At 39.5% G+C, this 16,397-nt stretch overlaps 1 protein-coding gene across 2 annotated transcripts in view; it reads right to left on the bottom strand.

Moving 5' to 3' along the window:
* FGF14 (fibroblast growth factor 14) overlaps positions 1–16,397 on the bottom strand; it is a 675,796-nt gene that overhangs the window by 195,298 nt on the left and 464,101 nt on the right. Inside the window, exon 1 of one of the 2 annotated variants that reach the window (XM_003928230.4) lies at positions 7,061–7,893. The exons of the other annotated variant lie outside the window; for it this stretch is intronic. Coding sequence (XP_003928279.1) covers positions 7,061–7,253 — 193 coding nt within the window. The 5' untranslated portion in view covers positions 7,254–7,893. Of the gene's footprint in view, positions 1–7,060; positions 7,894–16,397 lie in introns of those variants that run through there. 2 annotated transcript variants of the gene reach the window in all.

The raw sequence follows: 16,397 nt of genomic DNA, 5'->3' as shown, positions 1-16,397 counted from the left end.
TAAGAGGATGTGGGATAATATAGTAGGATGATGCAGAAGAAAGGAAAATTATTGGATTGATAACCCTGAGTAGGAGAGAGGATCTAATACTAGATGGAGGTCTTGATCTTAGATTACAGCACTAAGTGTTTATCCCCAAGTTCAGTAAAAAAATAAAAAGAGGAGTAAATAGACCGATCTGCAGACAGGCATATAAAAGCAGTTGTGGAGTGTGTGAATATATTTCTTATTATTTCTATTTTCTCAGACAAATAGAAGTAAGGACATAGCTGAGAGTAGAAGTGAGAAAGGAGACATAAGAGATTTGAAGAGAAGGTAAGACGTATGATCTAGCTAAACGAAAATGGATTTTAAAAAAGAAATGTACCAAGGGCCCCCCTGTGGTTATTGACTGTGAATTTAAAGTAGGACCAATGTGTCTGTGTATATTTCTTCAGCCAAAATCAGCTGTATAAGTGCAGGCAAATAGTAGACAAGCAGTTGGACTAACCAGTTAGCTGACCTCCTAATCCCAGCACCACTCTTTAAAGCTATGCAAGCTTTTTATTTTTGTTTCAGATTCCTCATTTGTAAAATGAATGAATGGATAATATTAGTGTATTATCCATTACTGGATAATAATTTAGTGTATTAAGGGATGGATAATGTAGTGTACCTACCACATGGGTTTGTTGTGAAGATTAAATAGTACTCAATTGACACAGAGTGTCATGCAGTTGGTTGTTAAATGCATTAATAATTACTCAATTATAGCCATTGCTGTATGTTCATTGATCTCAACCGGTATTTGTGCTTCTGCTGCATGTATGTCCTGACAAATGTGGTATGTTTCATTCATTCAACAAGTTCTTGTGAAGTGTTAGTTGTACACCATGTACTGGTGAGACAAAGACTTTGAAGTGGCCATTCCCTATGGTGATACCATATGGGTTCCTATCAATCCCAATATCAAAAACTATAAAATCATAGGGAGAAACACACATTCCACAAAAGAAATTACAAAATACAATTTTATGACAGGAGACATTTTTCTGAATGACAAAGTAGTAACTATTATAAAATGGTGTAGACACTGTTTCTGGATTTCTACCCATCCCTGCTGTTACCCTGTTACCCCAGTAAACATCAAATGGTGACATTTTCATGTGATCTGAGTTTCTTAAAGTGAATGCTGGACCATTATAGATAAAAACTACTAAATTAATTGTTTTCTAATGCAAACACTGTAACTGGCTTTAAATTGCATTGGCATCCTGAAATGGTCTCTTACAAATTTGGATTCACGTTTGTGTGCGTGTGTGTGTGTGTGTGTGTGTGTGTGTGTGTTTTAGTTGTTGGGTGCTAAAACAATATTTGAAATATTACGTAACATTTGTATTACCTAAATATCATAGTCCTCTTTGGCTAAAGTTTCTCACTAGGAAGAAATTAATAAAAATTATGTCAAGGAAAAATATAGAATTCCATAACTAAATAATCATATTTAGAAAGCTTTCCTTTTAAATTTCTACCACTTTTTTTAAAAAATAAGTAAATAAAATTTAGAAGAAATAATTTTACACCAAAGAGAAGAGAGGTTCTTGTTGAATTTGAAAATATTTTTTTCTCACAGTAACATAGAGAATGGAATTACTAACAAAAATGAGAAGTTTGGGGCTAAATGTAAAAGGATTCAAACTCAAAATGTAAAGTGAAATCTATAATTAGTATGGTAACTTTGGGACAGAAGGTTTGGTGTATCTGAAATCTTGTTAGGAAAAGCCAAAAGATTTCTTCACTAGAAGAAATTGGTAAAGAAATTGGCCATAAAGTTTTTTTTTTTTTTTTTTTGTTTTTTTGGTATATATATACTCAACTCAATCTATGGATAAAACTCAACTGAAAACAAACCATGTTATTTGTTTTTAATGATATTATACCTAACCTGCTACACTATTTTATACTTTACTTATTGAACTACTGAGGTATTAAACATTTTCAGAAACCTGTAGCAAATATGGACTGTGAAATCATAACAATTAAGCCACAGGAAAAAAAATGTATAAACAAACAATGAATACCTTTTTGTCTCTAACATTATTTCATTGACCAATCCAGTAATACTCTCATAAGATATCCCCCTTAGAAATGGCATTTACAATATGCCCCTTGTTAAAACAAAACAAAGAAACTTAACATTTTCATTTAGAATGCCACAATTTGATCTAAGCTTAATATAACAAACACATAATAAAATTATAATTATCAAAAAGTTAGTGACAGTTATTAATATGTAGGTATTAATGTATAGTGACTCCAATGGGTATGACCTTAGAGAATCAAAACCAAAGAGAAAATACCTTCCAAAAAAAAAAAAAAAACTTTGAAGAAAAATGTTCCCTTCTTTTAGTTTAACCTAAACAGCCAAAATAAACAAGCATGTGGTCACTGTATGTGCACATGGTAATGACACGAAACAGTAGCACGAAAAGAAGTGGTTTTTTGATGACTATTTGCTGTTGATTATTTTCTGAGAGGGTGGACACTTCTTTCCCTACACAGCACCTTATAAAAAGGAAGGACACTATTCTTAGGATGACTGATGAATTTCACTATCACACTGGAGCAAAGCAGTTTTGTTTATGTAGGTGTACATATATTTCTGCATTTTATATTATGCATTAACTTGAAAACACATTTTAAGCATCTCACTTTCCATTCCTTATTTATACTGTAATTTATGTTGTTAAAATGTTAGTAAGAAACCCATGCACCTACTGATTAAACATACATGGCACCTAATACCATAGCTCTTATGATCACAGCCCCCCCTAAATCTTGAGAAACAACTGCATTAGCAGCCATGCCAAAGATTTAGAAAGGTTTTTATCTTGTGAACAATTACGGTTCTTGTTTGAGTGAAAAATTCATAATAAAAGCATAACACTTTTGGGGATACAATGTTCATTATACATCCTTGTAATCAGTTTCTACTTCAGTTTTCATTTTTTGTTAAGACTCCAAATATGTGATGAACATGCAAGATTGTTGCATAGATATATATTTGAATAAAATGATTTTCCTCAACTGTTCATTTAAAAAAAAAAAGACTCCAAATAATAAAACTATTTGCAAACTGTTGATTTCCTTGTAAATTCCCCTTTCTTTGACTAAATCAATATATGTTCTACACATCTATGTTCATATATTAATTAAGCTTTAAATGAGGTTTATATTCAAGCATTCCTATAAATAACCCACAAATACGTAATCTCTCTAATTCTTTGTAAAAAGGTATAATTATATTTATTTAGGGAAAGTAAAGAATGTATAAAATTTGAAAAGTATTTTTATGTCTAAAATTATCTAGTTAGATCACTCTAGTTCAAGGATACTTTCTTTTTTAGCTTGGGCCTGTTGACCTTCCTTATTTCACTCCAATCCAAGGGCAATGAGAACCCAGTATATGGCAAAGACTCTATCAAGATTTGAGAGGCTATGAAGATGCAGAAAATGCAGACTTTGCTTCTTACCGACAATCAGTTGAGTATGTGTACTGAATTCATTATGATCAGGTATAAACCACAACAATGAGGTATAAAATGCCACAGGAGAATTATTTTTAATTCTATCCAATAAGGGAAGGCTTCTGAGAGGAGATGGCATTTTCTCTCAGCTTTTAAAAATGAGAGTAATTTCATAATTTCAACAGGTGAATGTAGAAGTGAGGAGAAGATGCTAGGCACACAGTAAAGCAGGAAGAAAAAGACAAGGATTTGAAAGCATATGACTAATTTTGGGGGTGGGGGTGGGGGAATGGGACTGAATTGTGTTTGAAATCTGTGGAGGTCAAGAGAGGGTAGATGGAGCTGAATTTGGAAAGGTGGGCCACAGTCATGGTATCTACCACACCATTAATAGCCATCTTGCAAATTTCTTTTCTTCGTAAGAGTAAGTCAACTGGTATAAACACCACTCTTCTACGGGGGTAGGGGTGATGGAGATGGGAATGTGTGTGGGTGCAGGGCTCCAACTCAATACTCTTTTCATAACTACTTACTACTTAAGTAGTATGTAGTAATAAATTACTACTTAATTACTACTTAATAAAGGATTTTTTAAAACCCTACATTTAAAATAAATTACTACTTAATAAAGGATTTTTTAAAACCCTACATTTAAAAATGTATATTACCCTTCCCCAAAACACAAAATGTGGAGCTATTCTTTATTCTGTTTGCAAGCACATCAAAATATATTCTACTTGATAATGTGCTTAAAATTTCTATGCCTCTTTTTTTCTCCCAATAAGACAAGATTTTTTCCACCTCAAGGTCTCTGCACACATATTGCTCCTTCCACCTCCTCTTAAAACCTCTGCATCCTTCTTACCTGTCAGCTCTCAACCTGTGGATGCCAGTGTTGTCCACGCTGACTACTTTATCTAATTAGATCCCTCTCTCCAGCCCTCTCTCCCCAATAATTCTTTATCCCAGCTCTCTTCATGCTTTATAGGACTTTGAATTTTATAATTTCTTATTAATTTGTTCTTTCCATAGGCAATGACTCTCTACCCCATGTTTGTGAGTTCCTTGAGGGCAGGAACTTCAACTCTTCTATTCACTGCTGTACATATATAATACCTGCAACAGACCCTAACAGATTGTAATGATTCAATAATTGTTGTATTATTTTCAACTCTAAAGACATAAACCCATCAGACTTAAAAGTTGTATCTTTACATTAACAAATATGATTTTTAAAATTTTATGAGGGCCGTTTCCTATGTAAAGACTGTGTCAGAAGAAGGTAAATATGCTTAAACATGTCCTAAAATAATATTTAATTAAATAAATATTACATATAATAATATGAAAGCACATCTTTATATGTCAATATATAATTTATGTTAACATAAAGTCTTAATGTTTGTTTTGTTTAAAATCGGTGATGCTAACAAATTAATCCTTTTTGGATACTCAAGAGATACATCTGCATTTTTCTCCACTGAAGAATATATATATTTATATATAAGAAATATAAGAATAAACAATTTTTCATCATACTTCCTTATAACATATCTTCTCTTCAATTTTCCTGTCAAAAGTAAGGTAAGAAAATGACCTCAAATATATTTTTCTTACAGAACATTGAAGATTGCTTGTCATTTCAGAATCAGGATTACCAAGAGAGCAGTCGGGGTTGAAAATAGAGAAGTGGACTACTAGAAAACTCAGCTATCTTTCTATACTGACCAAAAAAAAAAAAAAAAATAAAGCCCCAACTTAAAATGCATCAAGTGTAAAGCAAATCCTCCTTCACCACCCAATATGGCACAAAACATTTGTTATTCATATTTAGAAAATAATCTACTCACTATATTCTTAAGGAATATATACAATAAGTTTTAATTATTGTTTATATTAAAATAAGCTTATTTAGTAGACAGTGTGTTAATTTACTTTAAGTAGACAGCCAATTTGGAGCTCTATGTGGTGGAAACCATATTCTAAAAGAGAATCTGTTTGATGACATAAGGGGAAAAGCAAAATTTAAGTCATAATGGGTTGATCCTCCATCTATCAACAGTGATTAAGGCAGTCGAGTTGGTCTCATGACACCAAGGTGGACTGGATAAGGCTCTAGGCACTGGTCTGAAAATATGATTAACCCCAAATTCTCCAACAAGAAGTCTCTATTTTATTTATATTTTATTTCTCTAACAGAACTTCCATTCTGATTTTCTTCCTATCTTTGCCTTTTAAGCTTAATAGTAAAAGCAAGTAATCTCCAATTTCTTAAATGTGACAACAAGCAATTGTCCTTTTAAAATATTTAACATTCGCCTTTTTTTTAAATAACAACAAATAAAAAGGATCAAAACTTTTGGTCATCAATTTGCAAATGTAAGGACACACACTCACTCACAGAGAAACACATGTATAGCTTATGCTTCTATCCCCCGTCTTTGGAACAACAGGGTATTTAAAACAAATACAGCTGGGAGCCGAGAATGTAATGTGCTGGGCAAACATGCACTCCCATTAACGTAAATATATTCTTCAGTGTTTCCTACCAACCCCACTTGGTTATGAAAAGCCAGCAATGTCTATTTCCCCCACCGAACACGCCACATGCTCTCAAAACAACCAGCCTAAGCAACTGGATGCAGAGACAGGCAGAGAGAGACAAAAGCGCCTGGCTCCTGAGTAGGACGCCTTCTCAGACCCTGGCATTTCAAAGGCGGCGAAAGAAGGTCACCCTAGGTACTAGTTTCTCAAACAAATACCTGTAGTAAGGTAACTATTCTAGTCACCTTTATATAGTAGCGGCTTGTGTCTCAGGCAATTCGCCAGTTTTTCAATTATAACTGACACATATTAGGGACTTCTACCTCTGCCCCCTTGCTCACCAGAATTCAGACTCTTTCCTCAAACTCCTTGCGCCCCTGTCCCCATCCTAGGCTTTGATTGAAGGGCTGCAGAGCCGGGGGCTGCGCAGTAAGGTATCTACTGCTAAACCTCAGCGGACTGGGCCATAGTTCACACACCCTCCACTCCTTCCACAGCAACCCCCGCTGGGGGCACCGCCAGGATCCCCACACTTGGCCAAAGTCTGGGAACCCAGGAGGTTTCCAGGAGACCCCAGAGACCAAGTGAGGCCAACCCCATAGAAACCCCTGCCAGCTCAGATCAGACTGCTCGGAGCAGCGGAGCGACCCCGGGTGTGGCAGGAAGGGGTGTCCCGCGTTCCAGATCCAGACTCTGTCCTCCAGGGAAGCCGAGACTCCGTGGAAACGGGTTTCCCAGAGCCCAGCCCGCAGGGACGCGGAGGGCAGGAGCCACTGGCAACTAGCAGCCAACTTGCCAGCTACGGCGGCTGCACTTCTCGGCGGCTACAGGTTGCCCCACAGCGGACTCCCAGGTCCCCACGACGGCGCCCGCCCGCCCGGGGTGCGGGGAAGGGAGGCCTGGCCCGAGGTGGACGGGGAGACCTAGGGAGGGAAGGAGCCTGGGGAAGCTCAGTCCATGCGGGGAGGGAGTGACCCGAGGCACACCTCCCGACCGTGACCCCCACAGACCTTGGCGCCGCAACCTGCGCTTCTTGAGGCCGAAGATGCGCACTTTGGAGAAGATATCCACCAGGTTGCCGTTGCAGAGCCCGCGGTTCTTGCTGGGGCTGCTCCGCCTCCTGCTGGCAGACGGCCGGTCCCAGTGCTGCTCCCGCGCCTGCCGCTTCTGGCGGATCAAGCCGCTGGCGATGGCCGCGGCCATGGTGGCCCCAGGAACGGGTCCGGGAGAGAGGGCGCGGGAGGACTGCGAGCTTGGGGCACCGGAGGGGAAGGTGGCGGAGCGGATTGCGGCTTGCCCTTGGGGCAGAGGAGGGGGTGCCAGGCGGGTCTGGGGAGACGGGAAGGAGTGCTCAGTCCCGACTGGGACCCATCGCCCTCACCTCAGGGCGCAGGGCCAGGCGCGCAGATGCGCCCGGGGCGCAGCCGGACGATCCCGGGGAGCCGGAGGTCGTGGCCGCCGCCGCTTGGCCGTGTCCAAGTGGAGAGCGGGACCGCGGCTTTGGGAGCTGCTGGTCACCACTGGTCGCCTGAGCCCTCGCGGGGGTCGCCACCGCCACTCGCGCTGCCTCCTCGCCCTGCCCGCCTCCCGGGAGGGAGGTAGAGCGGGCTGCCGGCTCCCTGGGCTGGCGCGGGCTGGAGGGCGGGTCCCGGCAGGTTCTGTGCGCGTCCGTCGGTCCGGGTCGCACTGGGCAGGACTCAGCGCCGGGCTCCAGCTGCCCCTGGGCCGGTGCGGCCGCCGGCGCCGCCCGCTCTGGGCTTCTGCCGGTGATTGTCAAGTGCTTTGGAAATCAGCATCTGGAGAGACCAATCTTCTCCCCTGAGATTTCTAATCAAACGCTCCGTTCCCACCCCGCTACACCCCCTCCACCTATGTGGTCCCCCTCCTGATGTACCTCTTCAGAAAGAAACAAAACGTATAGATAGTAATGATTTTAAAATCATAAGAAAGCGAGCTAAGATGGATTGCAGGGGTGGGGTGCTAAGAGGCTGAGCCAAAGCAGGTGGAATTGCAGGAACATCGGGGTGCTTTTTCTTAGATGCAACTCGCTGGTTCCCGAGGCTTCCGAGGCTTGGTTGGGGCTTCTTGGTCTTAACGTGGTTCTCGGTGCACAGAAACTCTCAGCAGCGGTTGGAGGGCGAGGTGGTTTCCGCCCTCCCTGCTAATCCCTTCAGCACCAACGCCCCCCACCCCCCAACCCCCCGGGGTGGAGGGAGGAGGGAGGCGCTTCCACTCCTCACCTAGTCCACCCAAACTTGCAGGATCCTCCCTTCTGCTGCCAGGAAGGGTAGGCTTGTCATTTTGAAAGGCTACAGGGAGCAAAAAGGAGGGAAGGGAAGGAGAAAAGATGTGATCAGGCTAGATAGAAAGACCCCACTCCCAAATCTGCTCCCCAGCCCTGGTAGGAGGAGATGACAGCCGCGGTAGCTGCTACAGAACAGCAGCTGGGTAGGATAATCGCCCAGGAGAATATTGAAGAAGTCAGGGCAGAAATACAAGGGGCAGAGGAGGGTGTCACACTATTCCAGTGACAGCGAAAAGCAGCCAGACAGGACACTCCAATTTGAGCTGTCGTCTTCTGGCGTCCCTGGGCAGAGAAGCTCTCTCAGGGAGCAAAGCCATCTGAACTGTGTCTGAAATTCAAATACAACAGCCACCGTCTCCTCCCCTTGATTTTCTGTCTGTGTCCCGACAGTGGTTCTCTTTTGCATAACTGAAAATGTGAGGTTCCAAGAGAAAGAGCGGCAGTGGAGGGCACCCGATAAAGCAAAGTGGCGGGGGGAGGGGAGGAGGTTGGGAGACAGACACTTCATGCTTGGATGAACATGGCTCCGTGGTTTCTAGGATACACCAGAGTGGCAGAACCAAGTGCAGCTCTTGCTCCAGGCTTCTTACTGTTCTCCCCTTCCCTTCACACTGCTTTGCCTATCAGCTCAGGCAGTTAAAGAAAAAGAAATGCTCAAACTAGACTTCTCAAAATTCAGTATGAAGCAAGGGGGAAAGAAGACTCATTTGGTAATCAAGAGAATTGCAACCACCTTCTTCTCCAGTGACTGCTTTAGAGCTGGAAAGAGGGCAGTCACACTACACAGGCATCCCTGGGAGCAGTTCTCAGCCAAAACACACTTTCTCTTTGTCTCAGGAATAGGCAGCAAAGTACTCGCCACCAGGCAACTCGGGGGAAGTGCAGCAGATTATAGAGAGGCTGGGCACCCTCTGCTCTAGGCAAGGGATCCACAGCTCCTCCATGGGAGCAGCCACTGCTGGGCTGCTGTTCCTACCTTCACTCCGTATTTACCAACAAGTCTCCTTTTGGGAAGGAAATGCAACCTAATGGGAATATGTAGATTTAGATATAAGATAGGCATAATTGGCTTTAGGATCGGGTATATCACGTTTAATGTTAAAACATGTACTTCTGGAAGTTTGTTTTCCACACTTTGCTATGTTACATCAACAATTTCTACAGTTATTAAAAGGAATATGCTAGAGTGATTTTGCTAGAAACCTGCAATCCCTAGTCACTCATAAAACAGCAAAAATGAAGGGAAAGGGCATGCTATTTGTTTTGCTCTTCCTCTTCCTCTTTATTTTCTGCTTCATGTCTCTTTTCTTCCATTTTTGGTGAATGTGTGTTTGTGTTGGGTTGCTGTGGTCCTGCTTAAAAAGGGAAAGACATCTATAGGGAGATGAAAATAACTAATTAAATGGCTATCGAGTGTGTCTGTTGTTTCAATTCACTGAAATGAGTCCCACAGAACATTAAGAGTGACTACTCTTGGTTTCCATTACTGAAAAAAGGCCATTTGTACATTTCAGAAGTTCTAGATTTGAATTTGCAAGTGACTGCAAGATTAAAGCATCCAGGTTTATTACCTAAGGCTTCTTGCAGTGAGTGTTTCGCAGAAGTAAAATGTTAAGTATAATGACCTCTTAAATCTAGTATGACCTCCCCAACCAACACGCCTAGTTTATTTTTAAAGGTTCTTTAAATCTTTTGATGCATGTTCCAACTATATTAATTTGAAAAGAGTGACATTAAGCTTCTTGTTCTTACAGCTATGCTTATATTTTTGCAGGCATTTTCTTATACTGCAGTCTTTCCGCCAAATCCTTAAACTGGGAGGTCAGGAGTTCAGTTTTTAGTTCTCTCAGAGCCCTCCCTTCATTGTTCAGCAGCCTCAGACCAGGCTGACATTCAGCACCGCGGACAGGGATCCCGCCCCAGTCAAACCTCTTCCAGCAGATGCAAGTTCGCTGACTGTGAAAAGTACTGGCTGTGAGGGTCGACGCTTTCCTCCCCTAAAAGCAGTTTCTCACTTTTCCCCCTCAAGGTAGGAAGGAAATTAACCTTCACAGCTTCTACCGACATTAATAACACACCTTGGAGCACAAAGCCTTTCAGCTTTTCCAAAACCGAGAGATACTCTTTCTTTCTTGAGCGTTCAGACCCCTGGCGCAGCGCACGGAATAGCATACTCAGGAGTCTCCAGGCATCGATTCTCGCTGTGAATTTCAGGAGCCTCAAGCAGTCATTTCTTTTCTACGTGGCTTCCTATTTTAAGGGAGCTTGGAGAGGTGGGCAGCATTGGGATAATCAAGGTTATCCCAATGCTTAATCCCTGCATTTTCATTTTACTTCCCCCTAAACGCTGTTTAGTTGTTTACAGATAGAGGTAAGTGAAAGAAAACGCAAGAGAGCCATCTGCTGTCTTAAGCTGTGATAAAAGAGTGTGCAAAGCTAGGGTGAAAACCGATTCAGGACCGGTGAACACAAATGTAAAGGTTACTGTGGTTCAGAAAATAATTTCTCACTCATCAGAACCTCCTTGGAGTTGTTAATTTCACCTTTGACGTTACAAAGAGTAAAATGAAGTACTGCCCAGGTGGTGTAGCTCCTGACCAAGCTGTTGGGAGCTTGAACTCTCATGTCAGAGGTTCTTGGTTCATTTCTTGACTCTGCAACTTCCTAGCTGTATAATGACCTCCAATGTGTTGCTTTAGTCTCTCTCAGCCTCAATTTAGAACAGAACCTCCTTTTCAACTGCTGTGAGATTAAATTTAACAAATACGTGTAAAGATTCTAGTATCACATCTGGCACACCCTAAGTGATTGAAAATGACAGCTATGACTATATTATCGTCACCTTACAGATGACTCATTTCTCTCTTGTAAATTCTTTTGCAGTTTCCATTTTTTTATATCAAAATATATGTATTCCCCATGTATATTTCCTCATCCTCCCTCCACGCAGTGGATTCCTGATAAGATTTTAAATATTTAGAAATGCAAGAAATTATTTTATATTTTGGTAAAATAAGTCCCAAGTTCAAACTTTAGTTATTATTGACTACATTTGTAAACTGAGTCCCATAAGCCTACTTTCATACCAACTCAATGCTGATAACGAAAACATTTCTCTACCTTTCAAAGACTATGATGGGGGTCTATGACAAAGTACTTCTAAAAGCAGTCAAGTACTATATGAACACCAGTTTGGAAGGTGATTAGTCCACTCTACACTGTGCTGAAAGTCTCCTGCAGATGCTATGGCCCTGTCCTCATACTCCTCTTGGTGATATAAAACAGTGGCTAAAGAGTAAGGCAAATTGTCCTTGAGCAATTAATTTAACTTCTCCAAGTCTCAGTTTCCTGTTCTATAAAATTGTCATAATAATACAATAAGCTAATAGCCTTAATGAGAATTCTATGAGAACATGTATGTAAAACAAAGCAGTGCCAGGCACTTAAATGAATACATAGTGGCTATCGGTAATCACTTAATTCTTTAGCACTCAGGTCTTTAGTTATTCAATGATTGTATCTTTATGAGTGTTTACTCTGTACATGTCAACATTATAGTAGGGGAGGCAAATGATGTTTATCTTTTATTATTTTATTTTTTAGAGTAGGGTCTTGCTCTGTTGCCCAGAATGGAGTGCAGTGCTGCAATCATGGCTTACTGCAGCCTCAATCTCCCAGGCTCAAGCAGTTCTCCCACCTCAGCCTCTGGAGTAGGTGAGACCACAGACATGCACCAGCACACTTGGCTAATTTTCATTATTTTTATAGAGACAGGGTCTATGTCACTCAGGCAGGTCTCGAGATTTTTTTTTTTTTTTTTTTTTTTTTTTTTTTTTTTGAGACGGAGTTTCGCTCTTGTTGCCCAGGCTGGAGTGCAATGGCGCCATCTCGGCTCACCGCAACCTCCGCCTCCTGGGTTCAGGCAATTCTCCTGCCTCAGCCTCCTGAGTAGCTGGGATTACAGGCACACGCCACCATGCCCAGCTAATTTTTAGTATTTTTAGTAGAGACGGGGTTTCACCATGTTGACCAGGTTGGTCTCGATCTCTCGACCTTGTGATCCACCCGCCTCGGCCTCCCAAAGTGCTGGGATTACAGGCTTGAGCCACCGCGCCCGGCCGAGATTTTCAAGTGATTCACCTGCCTTGGCCTCTCAAGGTGCCGGGATTACAGGCATAAGACACCATGCCTGGCCAATAGATTTTTAAATAAAAATAGAGACTTTTTGGCTCTGTCTTGATGGAGCTTATGTCTAGATGGAGCTTATAGTTTAGATATCTTTTCTACCTTAGTACCTACCTCCAATTAATGCTGAATTTGGGGCTCCTTCTAAAAACTTCGTAATTCCTCTATTAACACTTAACAATTGTTAAAAAAGGAGAAATCTATATTGATATTTCTACAAAGATGTCTGATACATGTCTCATGCTTAACACGACCATGTCTGAACTACTCTTATTTCTTCTTAAACTTGTTCTTCCAACCTTCCCCACTTCTGAAATGGCAACTCCATTCTTGTTCCTCAAGATGAAAACTTTAGTACCATATTAATGTCATTACTTTCTTTAATACCCCATATATATTCATGTAAGCTCTATTCTGTCTACTTGCAAAATATATCCAGGATATGACCACTCTCACCATCTCCACTACTATCTACCAACATCATCTTTTGGGTGATAATACTACAATCATAACCTAAAAATTCTATATGTCAAAACCAAAGTCCCCACTGTAGTGGCCTGCCATGTCACATGTGATTTGTGCTCCACCTCTGCCTTCAGTTGTTCTGACATCATCTCCATTTATCTCCCTTCACTTACCACTTGCTGTCCCTCAAGCCACCTGGCAGGCTCCTATGACAAGACTTTTATACTTGCTGTTTTCATCTGACTCTCATCTCCTTCAATTCTTTCCTCACATCTTTGCTCACAAATCTGTTTAAAATTACAACTCCTAAACACAGACATTTTCTTATTGCTTCCCTGCTTTAAGGTTCTGCATAGCACGTACAAATTTTAAAATTTCTCTATATGTTCCTTATTATTTGGGCTGTCTTCCTCTTTTAACATATAAGCCTATAAAGGTAACACTTTGTCTCATTTGTTTACTGCCACATATCCAGTGCTTAAAATAGTGTCAAGCAAGTAGGTGCTCAATAAAGATTTGTGTATTGAAAGGATTAAGACATTGGATATCTGAACAATAAACAGTTAATACCAAATAAGAGGAACAGAAAATCTTGCTTAGCCCAATCTGTCAAGGATGAAGTCCCCCATGGTACCTAAAGAGATCCTTGATCTCTTTTAAGCACTAATACACCCAAAATTCTATCTGGATTATACACAATCTCAACTCCATAAATAGGATATACAGAAAATACTTTAGCCTTTGCTTGATGTCCTGGGCTCAACCAAACATGACAAGTAGTTTGAGTTCTGAATTTCAACAGTGACTCTCTTGGAGCTTACTGAAGGATGTGAGACTGATTCCATTTGAATCAAAAAGGACTTCTGATATTTATGATTCACCACCTCTCCACAATTCCTAACACACACACACACACACATACAAATGAACACACACACACATACACACACACACACACACACACACACACACTGTTTTCTATCTTGCTTCCTTGTTTTCAGGCTGTCAATTGATAAACTGACAATGTGCCCCTTTTCAAATTTGCTACATCTAATCCATCATAGAATTTGACAACAGATACATGTATTTGTTAAAGTTATCTATAAATATAAAAGTGTATAAACTCGAAGTGAGGAAAGTATATAAACAAGAAATAGTATTACTGATGTTGAATTTATTATTATATATTTTCCTGTTGCCTTCTGAGTTTCATTATGTTCTGGATGACTTTGTTGCATACACTGTTCACCTTCCAAGTAGGTAAGTTTGATACAATTTACTAAAAAAAAGTCCGTGGTGTTTTTAAATTTATCCATCAGATGAACAAAAAATAATCCAGAAAACACATTTTGCACATTGATATCTATATTAAATTCTATGATATATTTTTTTGAATAACAATCTGACTACTTTTCTTTCATTTCTGCCATTGCCACAGCCACTATTCTGCTTTTCCTAAATTTGTCAAATTTAAGAAGCTGTTAATTTTAAGATTATTTTAGATACTGCAATGAAAGAAAAAAATACTTCATTAAGCTATGTCATTTCATAGATTATAATATGCATATGAATTTGAGGTGTTTACACATAAAAAGAATTTGCATCTAAGAATTACTAAAATATTACTAAAATATGATCATTTTCATACATTAAGTGACTCACTCCATTTTGTCACATGGTTTCCTTTGTGAGTCACTTCTGACACTTTTCAACATCTCCCAAATTAAAGATAAAATATGAAAGTCCAACATTATTTTTTTCCACAATTAAATTATTAATTTGGGGTGAGCTTGAGGGGAATTATATATGATGTATATGGGCATTTGTTTTAATCTCCTTTCTCGATAAATGGGTTCTATTTGAAAATGTTTGAGATACTTCCGGAAAGGTAATCAATATTGATGTCTCTTTTCATTTTTTACTCATTTGGAAGAATATTTAAAAAGTAATATTAGTAAGCACTTGGGGCAAATTTTCAACTAGTTAATTAAGACCTCTTATCTACTCATTACAGTTTAAGTTCAAGATCACATTTCATTTTTTCAGTGATAGTATTATTGACTTTTATTTTAGAATCAAAGTATAATCTAGGAATGTTAAAGTATTCTAAATTAGATTTTCAAAAACCAAGTGACTGTGTTAATGTTATAACAGTATTGTTGATTGATTTTGCTGGATATATTTATTTCTAGTAGGCAACAGATTTCTATCTATTAAAAAACTGGAAGGAATTTTATTGTTGCTAAGTGTTTTGATTCAATAAAGGAACAGTAGAAACTATTGATACTAAAAACTTCTGAACATTCTTTCCTATAGAAGCAATACCAGATTGACACTAGCAGATGGTTTAGCTTTACAAACTTAGTGATTTTCTTTTAATCTGGCTAATATGTTGGAAAAAATATTCTCAGTAGCTTCCAGCCTTCGATACTAAAGTGAATCCAACATGGGCATATAAGTCATTTTTGAGTTGTGAATATTGGCATACCTTTTCCTACTCTAAATCAATAGTGGAAGATTAAAATACCAACCATTTTAATAATAGATCAGTGAATTTTCTAACACTATTGAATATCTCAACAGAAAAAAAAATACTCAATTTCCAAGAAAGTTTGAGAAAGAAAAGTTCATTTATAATCTCAGTGCAAAGAGAGTCTATGTGCACATTTATAATCCTTTTCATATTTAGCACTGTGATGAGTTTCTTTTTAATAATTTCGAGAATGACCACTTTCATAGGAAATAAGCAAGCTGGGTTGAGGTCATGTTCTTTGCATTTAGCATACATGAGTTAAACATATATGTAAACTTGTACATCTGCACACACATGCTTGGATGCATGTGTGCCAAAACACACAGCTAAATTTATGACTCTGTTAAGGGTAATTAAAATAGTAATTTTTCAAAAAAAGCAATATTCAAACTCCCAGGTCACGTCTCCTAGAAACCTGTTTTCATTACTACCTTCACAGTACAGAACTTATACATTCATGTTTGAAAGTTTTCTGGATAATACTTATGTGGAAATTAATAATAAATTAGAGAATATCTCAGTCATAATTATTTAAATATGAACAAAAGTATGCCTCTCAGCTTATAAAACATCCAAATAATATGTGTATAATAGTTGATGAAAAGCTTTTAATTCTAGTGAAGTGGATGTCATGGTTTCCATTTTGTGGAAGAGACAATTAAGCCCCACACACGTTAAATGATTGCCAAAGTTACACAGCTAGGTCTTAAGAACATGTCTTTTCTATTGCACTATCTGCCATGCAGCAGTCAGCTATTTGAAATGTAAGTGTCTGACATAGTGACCAGTGCAGAATAAGGACTCCTACATGGGAGCTAAGGACTCCCAGCAGCTCCAAGGATGGGTGTAGTATTATCTG

The sequence above is a fragment of the Saimiri boliviensis genome, chromosome 16 (assembly GCF_048565385.1).
Source record: "Saimiri boliviensis isolate mSaiBol1 chromosome 16, mSaiBol1.pri, whole genome shotgun sequence".
Taxonomy (NCBI): Eukaryota; Metazoa; Chordata; class Mammalia; order Primates; family Cebidae; genus Saimiri; species Saimiri boliviensis.
Note: the sequence above shows the minus strand (reverse complement) of the source record. Positions and strands in the feature narration are given on the sequence as shown.